At 38.1% G+C, this 10,000-nt stretch overlaps 1 protein-coding gene across 1 annotated transcript in view; it reads left to right on the plus strand.

Annotated features, from left to right (window-relative positions):
- Positions 1–10,000, plus strand: part of LOC311280385 (ryanodine receptor 3) — a 160,942-nt gene that overhangs the window by 119,106 nt on the left and 31,836 nt on the right. The window contains exons 76-77 of the mRNA XM_084392502.1: positions 1,632–1,744; positions 6,250–6,346. Of these exons, the coding sequence (XP_084248628.1) occupies positions 1,632–1,744; positions 6,250–6,346 (210 nt within the window). The remainder of the gene's footprint in view (positions 1–1,631; positions 1,745–6,249; positions 6,347–10,000) is intronic.

Genomic DNA, 10,000 nt, shown 5'->3' on the forward strand with positions numbered 1-10,000 from the left:
TCCTCAATCCTGCGGTTCCGCACGCACTCACTGTGATGTGTTTTCCTCAATCCTGCGGTTCCGCACACACTCACGGTGATGTGTTTTCCTCAATCCTGCGGTTCCGCACGCACTCACTGTGATGTGTTTTCCTCAATCCTGCGGTTCCTCACGCGCTCACTGTGATGTGTTTTCCTCAATCATGCGGTTCCGCACGCGCTCACTGTGATGTGTTTTCCTCAATCATGCGGTTCCGCACTCACTGTGATGTGTTTTCCTCAATCCTGCGGTTCCTCACGCACTCACTGTGATGTGTTTTCCTCAATCCTGTGGTTCCGCACGCGCTCACTGTGATGTGTTTTCCTCAATCATGCAGTTCCGCACTCACTGTGATGTGTTTTCCTCAATCCTGCGGTTCCTCACGCGCTCACTGTGATGTGTTTTCCTCAATCATGCGGTTCCGCACACACTGTGATGTGTTTTCCTCAATCATGCGGTTCCGCACACACTGTGATGTGTTTTCCTCAATCCTGCGGTTCCGCACGCACTCACTGTGATGTTTTTTCCTCAATCCTGTGGTTCCGCACGCACTCACTGTGATGTGTTTTCCTCAATCCTGCGGTTCTGCACGCACTCACTGTGATGTGTTTTCCTCAATCCTGCGGTTCCGCGCGCACTCACTGTGATGTGTTTTCCTCAATCCTGCGGTTCCGCGCGCACTCACTGTGATGTGTTTTCCTCAATCCTGCGGTTCTGCACGCACTCACTGTGATGTGTTTTCCTCAATCCTGCGGTTCCGCACTCAGTGTGATGTGTTTTCCTCAATCCTGCGGTTCCGCACTCAGTGTGATGTGTTTTCCTCAATCCTGCGGTTCCGCACTCAGTGTGATGTGTTTTCCTCAATCCTGTGGTTCCGCATTCAGTGTGATGTGTTTTCCTCAATCCTGTGGTTCCGCACGCACTCACTGTGATGTGTTTTCCTCAATCCTGCGGTTCCGCACGCACTCACTGTGATGTGTTTTCCTCAATCCTGTGGTTCCGCACACACTCACTGTGATGTGTTTTCCTCAATCCTGTGGTTCCGCACGCACTCACTGTGATGTGTTTTCCTCAATCCTGCGGTTCTGCACGCACTCACTGTGATGTGTTTTCCTCAATCCTGCGGTTCCGCACGCACTCACTGTGATGTGTTTTCCTCAATCCTGCGGTTCCGCACACACTGTGATGTGTTTTCCTCAATCCTGCGGTTCCGCACGCACTCACTGTGATGTGTTTTCCTCAATCCTGCGGTTCCACACGCACTCACTGTGATGTGTTTTCCTCAATCCTGCGGTTCCGCACGCACTCACTGTGATGTGTTTTCCTCAATCCTGCGGTTCCGCACACACTGTGATGTGTTTTCCTCAATCCTGCGGTTCCGCACGCACTCACTGTGATGTGTTCTCCTCAGTCCTGCGGTTCCGCACACACTGTGATGTGTTTTCTTCAATCATGCGGTTCCGCACGCACTCACTGTGATGTGTTTTCCTCAATCCTGCGGTTCCGCACACACTCACGGTGATGTGTTCTCCTCAATCCTGCGGTTCCGCACGCACTGTGATGTGTTTTCCTCAATCATGCGGTTCCGCACACACAGATGTGTTTCTCTTCAGGTCGAGCAGCCGCTGCGCTCTAAGAAGTGTGTTTGGCAGAAGCTGTTGTCTAAGCAGAGGAAGAGAGCAGTGGTGGCGTGTTTCAGGATGGCTCCACTATACAACCTGCCCAGGTAACACTATCTATCTATCTATCTATCTATCTATCTATCTGTCTATCAATCTATCTATCTCGATCTGTTTGTCTATCTGTATCTATCTATCTATCTATCTATCTATCTATCTATCTATCTGTCTATATGTCTGTCTGTCTATCTATCTATCTATCTATCTATCTATCTATCTATCTGTCTGTCTTATCTATCTATCTATCTATCTATCTATCTATCTATCTATCTATCTATCTATCTGTCTGTCTGTCTGTCTTATCTATCTATCTATCTATCTGTCTGTCTGTCTGTCTATCAATCTGTCTGTCTGTCTGTCTGTCTATTTGTCTATCTATCTATCTATCTATCTGTCTGTCTTATCTATCTATCTATCTATCTATCTATCTATCTATCTATCTATCTATCTATCTATCTATCTATCTATCTATCTATCTATCTGTCTGTCTATCTGTCTTATATATTATCTGTCTATCTATCTATCTATCTATCTATCTATCTATCTGTCTGTCTGTCTGTCTGTCTGTCTGTCTGTCTTATCTATCTATCTATCTATCTATCTATCTATCTATCTATCTGTCTGTCTGTCTGTCTGTCTGTCTATTTGTCTATCTATCTATCTATCTGTCTTATCTATCTATCTATCTATCTATCTATCTATCTATCTATCTATCTGTCTTATATATTTATCTGTCTATCTATCTATCTATCTATCTATCTATCTATCTATCTATCTGTCTATCTGTCTTATATATTTATCTGTCTATCTATCTATCTATCTATCTATCTATCTATCTATCTATCTATCTATCTATCTATCTATCTATCTATCTATCTATTCATCTATCTATCTATTTCTATCTGTCTGTCTCTCTATCTCTCTGTCTGTGTATCTATCTATCTGTCTGTCTGTCTGTCTATCAATCTGTCTGTCTGTCTGTCTATTTGTCTATCTATCTATCTATCTATCTCTCTATCTCTCTCTCTCTCTCTCTCTCTCTCTCTCTCTCTCTCTCTCTCTCTCTCTCTGTCTGTCATTGACTCCTTTGATTCTTATCATTCGTCACATTGAGACCCAAACCATGAGCAGAGGCTGAGCTCCATATGTGTATGATTGCCTTAGAAATCAAACTTGACTTTTTTATTTTACTTCTCAAAACTCCAATCAATCCATTTGATTGTATAATACATGAGTGTTTTTTTTTTTTTTATCTAATATGAATAAGTTTTTGTTTGTTTTGGTTCTCATCTGAGATGAGCTCAGACAGATGAGCTCATTAAAATCACACTGTTATGAAAGTCTGATTATAAAGTATATTTGAGACTATAGCTTGAATTAATCTCTTTTCTTTGCATGACTGACGTTACAGTGCAGAACGGCTCTTTCTGCATAATCCTGAACATTGTATAAGCATTAGTTTCATGTGCGATTGAACGGATGAGGCTCTCGGGAGCGTAACGTCACATGCTTTGATTTTCGTGTTGAAACCAGAACGAGTTCTTCACATAAACATCAGTCTCGTTACAAGCTGTTCACACAATGACAATAAAAAAGCAATTAATACAGGAAAATTCTTGCATAAAGCCCCTTTAAGTGTTTGTTATATGCACTCTTTTATACATATATATTTTTTTCACATATATATGATTTATCTCTGTGTATGTATATATAATTGTCTTTAAAGTTTAATTTATTTAATATATTTAGTTTGCAAATATATTTAAACAAAAAAAATGTATTTGTTAAAAATGTATTATTATTAATAATATTTTTTGTACAGTTCAAATGTTGTTTTATCTTATATGTTCAGCCGCTTTTATGTCCTGTCGCTGTAAACCGAAGTATTTTGTTGATTATGATTTTTACTAGTGCTGGGAAACGCGATTAATCGCATCCAAAATAAAAGTTTGTGTTTACATAATATATGTGTGTGTACTGGGGGTGTGCGATATATATCGTCTGCGAAAATATCGTAATTGTTCTTTAACGATGTGCGATTTGACATTATCGGGTACAGCCTATCCCACACACACACACACACACACACACACACACCCAGAGAGTGTACGCATACTCTACGTGATGTAGTCTTGTAGATTAGACTAGTGCGGGTTCGCATTTAGAGTGCACACTTTCACTGCGTGATTTAGTCTTTATTTATATCGTTTAGTAATAAATATCACAAGAGTGCAGTTTTCTCCAAATATCTGCATGATAACAAATGTGATATTGATTTTATACAAGTTTAATAAACAAGTTAATATAAAGTGACTTACATTTTAGACACCATATTGCCTGTTTTTGCTCTATTTCGCCAACGAAAATAGTTCAAAACAAAGCCACACACGGCGGTGTTTCCTTATTGAGTGAATCAGCTTTTTGAACGAATCAGTTGACTAGGATAGATTAAGATAGTCAAATGCTTCTTTCCTTGAATGAATGAATCGGTTGAATCTCAGTGATTCGCTCATTAACAGTGCCTTGCTGCCACCTACTGGCGGTTTCAATTTCACATTTAAAGTATCTTTTCTTGTTTTAAATCATTTTAAATATCAATATTCAATATTGCAAAGATTCATATTGTTGATACTGATTTCATGTGATTGTTAACAGCCCTATTATTTTTATAACTGATTTTGATTAAATTTATGAAATTGACACAATTGAATTAGGTTTAAAAAATGGCTTTATAAAAGTAAAAATGCCCATATTAGGTAAAAATCAATTGAAACATATCGGAAAAAAATCATTTCTGTCTCTCAGAATATGAAGAATATCAAAAACTTTAGGAGTCGGCTGTCCATGACAGTCCTAAACCTGCCAAAGTACCAACACAATAAACACACTCAGCAAAATATCGTCTTATAATCGTTATAGAGAAAATATCGAGATATAATTTTTTGTCAATATCGCACACCCCTAGTGTGTACTGTGTATAATTATTTTGCATATATAAATACACACATGTATATATTAAAGAAACACAGCACACACACACATATATTATGTAAACACAAACTTTTATTTTGGAATGCGATTAATCGTTGCCCAGCACTAATTTTTCCTAATAACCGAGTGTTATTGTTCTTTAATACTCGTGTGTAACTGTGACTCAGGTTTGTGTCTTGTTTCCTCTCCACGTCACGTTCCTGTTCTCAGGCACAAAATTAATAATTACTTCCTGAATTCCTACCGACACATTTGGCTGGGCAGAATTCTTGAGCATTCTGACAATGACCGGCTGCTCGCTGTGCTAACGGTAACGTAGCGCTCAGACAACGCCTGCTTTGCTCGCGGAAACCCCCGTTTCTGAGCCATGGTTTGGACGGTAACTCACACTAACTGTCTGACGGGTCATCTGAGATGTTAAAGGCTCCATCTTCATCTGTGTTTAGTGTGTAATGTTGCTGTTTGATCATGAAAAAGCTCCAGCTCTTCCCTATATCAGTGTCAGTGTTTCTGAACTCAATTGTATCTTGAGTTTCTTCCGGGAACGAACACGTCACAATATTCCTCATTATAATAATTCATACGCAGAATAAAGGGGCGGGGCCTGGTTGAGTTAGTAGTGTGTTGAAATCAAGCTCCAACCTTCCGGTCTCTCTCGTGAATCCAACACTGAAGAGAGTTAAACTGCAGTTCATCCACTGGCCACTAGAGGCCGGCTGCAGAAGAGACTCAATCCCATAGACCCGCATGTTAAAATGCTCAACTTTACAGCAGAAAAAAACATGTTTACAGCCTGGCGTAAAAAGTGGTTTTGGTCTCTATAGCTAATGTTGCCCTTCATGACGACTGTGAGGCGGGTGAATTATTGTATAACTCATCCGTTTAAATTATATTAAGCCTTAAAGTTCTGCATAATTAAAGTTCGGCCTCTTGAGTGACAGGTGGATTGCCACTGATGTCACTACTAGCCGTTTGTCTGCTGTCTGTTAGCGTCACGTCACCTCAGCTAATCCGCCTCGCTGCACATTTACGTTTATCCGGGAGTGTCGCGCGACCAAGATGGTGATTATTTAAGATGGCCTTATTTTTTTACAGTCTATGGTTGAAACTGGTGATTATGGAAAGGGACGGGACATTTCCCAAACACGCTCAAAACGCTCGACCAATCACAACACACTGCTCCAGCCGACCAATCAGAGCACAGTGTGCTTTTCAGAAGGAGGGGCTTCATAGAAACAGGAAGTAAACAGAGCGTTACTGACAGACTGGGAAGAGAGGAGCCGCAACAATGGAGAATATGAGGAAAATAATCAACATTCAAGTTCTAGAAGAGACCAAAAACACACAATATGGCATCTTTAAAGTTTTATAGATCTTTGATGTCACATCTACACGATGACCCGTCAGATGAACCCTAACTAACTAACTAACTAACTGACCCTCCAGCACTTCCTGTTTCCCTAGCCTCGCCCTGGCAACCCTGTTGCTATGTTAACCCTGTCTCCTCTTCCTGGCAACCGTTGCTATGTTAACCCTGTGTCCTCCTGCTGTCCCGTCTCAGGCATCGCTCCATTAACCTGTTCCTCACCGGATACCAGCGGCTCTGGATAGAGGCAGAGATGTACTCGTTTGAGGAGAAGCTAGTGCAGGATCTGGCCGTAAGTAACTCTACGCTCGAGTCGAGCCGCTGGTTTCCACACTAGACCCAGTGAAAGCCAAACGGGAGTTTTGTGTCTTTTAGTTTGTGTCTGAGATCCAACTAAACAAACCTTACAGCTGATATGACATTAGTTGTGTCCCAGATAGGGTTGGGAATCAAATACTTGAGGTCAGGAATCAGATACTTGTTATAAAATAAAAATTTCGATTCCTCTTATCGATTCCTTCGTGAGCATTTTAATGACTAAACAGTTCAAGTGGGAGACGACTCACACACATATTCCCGCTCTATAATAACACTAATATTCCTGCCGTCTCTATAATAACACTAATATTCCTGCCGTGTCTTTAATAATACTAATATTCCTGCTGTCTCTATAATAACACTAATATTCCCGCTCTATAATAACACTGATATTCCTGCTCTATAATAACACTAATATTCCTGCCGTCTCTATAATAACACTAATATTCCTGCTCTATAATAACACTGATATTCCTGCTCTATAATAACACTGATATTCCCGCTCTATAATAACACTGATATTCCCGCTCTATAATAACACTGATATTCCTGCTCTATAATAACACTAATATTCCTGCCGTCTCTATAATAACACTAATATTCCCGCTCTATAATAACACTGATATTCCTGCTCTATAATAACACTAATATTCCTGCCGTCTCTATAATAACACTGATATTCCCGCTCTATAATAACACTGATATTCCCGCTCTATAATAACACTAATATTCCTGCTCTATAATAACACTGATATTCCTGCTCTATAATAACACTAATATTCCCGCTCTATAATAACACTGATATTCCTGCTCTATAATAAAACTAATATTCCCGCTCTATAATAACACTGATATTCCTGCTCTATAATAACACTGATATTCCCGCTCTATAATAACACTGATATTCCCGCTCTATAATAACACTGATATTCCCGCTCTATAATAACACTGATATTCCTGCTCTATAATAACACTAATATTCCTGCCGTCTCTATAATAACACTAATATTCCCGCTCTATAATAACACTGATATTCCTGCTCTATAATAACACTAATATTCCTGCCGTCTCTATAATAACACTGATATTCCCGCTCTATAATAACACTGATATTCCCGCTCTATAATAACACTAATATTCCTGCTCTATAATAACACTGATATTCCTGCTCTATAATAACACTAATATTCCCGCTCTATAATAACACTGATATTCCTGCTCTATAATAAAACTAATATTCCCGCTCTATAATAACACTGATATTCCTGCTCTATAATAACACTAATATTCCTGCCGTCTCTATAATAACACTAATATTCCTGCTCTATAATAACACTGATATTCCTGCTCTATAATAACACTGATATTCCCGCTCTATAATAACACTGATATTCCCGCTCTATAATAACACTGATATTCCCGCTCTATAATAACACTAATATTCCTGCTCTATAATAACACTGATATTCCCGCTCTATAATAACACTAATATTCCCGCTCTATAATAACACTGATATTCCCGCTCTATAATAACACTGATATTCCCGCTCTATAATAACACTGATATTCCCGCTCTATAATAACACTAATATTCCCGCTCTATAATAACACTGCTCTATAATAACACTAATATTTCCCGCTCTATAATAACACTAATATTCCTGCCGTCTCTATAATAACACTGATATTCCCGCTCTATAATAACACTAATATTCCTGCTCTATAATAACACTAATATTCCTGCTCTATAATAACACTGATATTCCCGCTCTATAATAACACTAATATTCCCGCTCTATAATAACACTGATATTCCCGCTCTATAATAACACTAATATTCCTGCTCTATAATAACACTGATATTCCCGCTCTATAATAACACTAATATTCCTGCTCTATAATAACACTGATATTCCCGCTCTATAATAACACTGATATTCCTGCCGTCTCTATAATAACACTGATATTCCCGCTCTATAATAACACTGATATTCCCGCTCTATAATAACACTGATATTCCCGCTCTATAATAACACTGATATTCCCGCTCTATAATAACACTGATATTCCCGCTCTATAATAACACTGATATTCCCGCTCTATAATAACACTAATATTCCCGCTCTATAATAACACTGCTCTATAATAACACTAATATTTCCCGCTCTATAATAACACTAATATTCCTGCCGTCTCTATAATAACACTGATATTCCCGCTCTATAATAACACTAATATTCCTGCTCTATAATAACACTAATATTCCCGCTCTATAATAACACTAATATTCCCGCTCTATAATAACACTAATATTCCCGCTCTATAATAACACTGATATTCCCGCTCTATAATAACACTAATATTCCTGCTCTATAATAACACTGATATTCCCACTGATATTCCCGCTCTATAATAACACTAATATTCCCGCTCTATAATAACACTGATATTCCCGCTCTATAATAACACTAATATTCCTGCTCTATAATAACACTGATATTCCCGCTCTATAATAACACTGATATTCCCGCTCTATAATAACACTGATATTCCCGCTCTATAATAACACTGATATTCCCGCTCTATAATAACACTGATATTCCCGCTCTATAATAACACTAATATTCCTGCTCTATAATAACACTAATATTCCTGCTCTATAATAACACTAATATTCCTGCTCTATAATAACACTGATATTCCCGCTCTATAATAACACTAATATTCCTGCCGTCTCTATAATAACACTAATATTCCCACTCTATAATAACACTAATATTCCTGCCGTCTCTATAATAACACTAATATTCCCGATCTATTATAACACTGATATTCCCGCTCTATAATAACACTGATATTCCCGCTCTATAATAACACTGATATTCCCGCTCTATAATAACACTAATATTCCCGCTCTATAATAACACTAATATTCCTGCCGTCTCTATAATAACACTAATATTCCCGATCTATTATAACACTGATATTCCCGCTCTATAATAACACTAATATTCCCGCTCTATTATAACACTGATATTCCCGCTCTATAATAACACTGATATTCCCGCTCTATAATAACACTGATATTCCCGCTCTATTATAACACTGATATTCCCGCTCTATAATAACACTAATATTCCCACTCTATAATAACACTAATATTCCTGCCGTCTCTATAATAACACTAATATTCCCGATCTATTATAACACTGATATTCCCGCTCTATAATAACACTGATATTCCCGCTCTATAATAACACTGATATTCCTGCTGTCTCTATAATAACACTAATATTCCCGCTCTATAATAACACTGATATTCCCGCTCTATAATAACACTAATATTCCCGCTCTATAATAACACTAATATTCCTGCCGTCTCTATAATAACACTAATATTCCCGATCTATTATAACACTGATATTCCCGCTCTATTATAACACTGTTATTCCCGCTCTATAATAACACTAATATTCCCGCTCTATAATAACACTGATATTCCCGCTCTATAATAACACTAATATTCCTGCTCTATAATAACATTAATATTATATTTGTAATGTATATTTTATTGATAAACTGAAGTGTTATTTTACATTTGATTACAGTTTCTGAAACTGAAAATCTT

This window comes from Rutilus rutilus, assembly GCF_951802725.1.
Source record: "Rutilus rutilus genome assembly, chromosome: 21".
NCBI lineage: Eukaryota > Metazoa > Chordata > Actinopteri > Cypriniformes > Leuciscidae > Rutilus > Rutilus rutilus.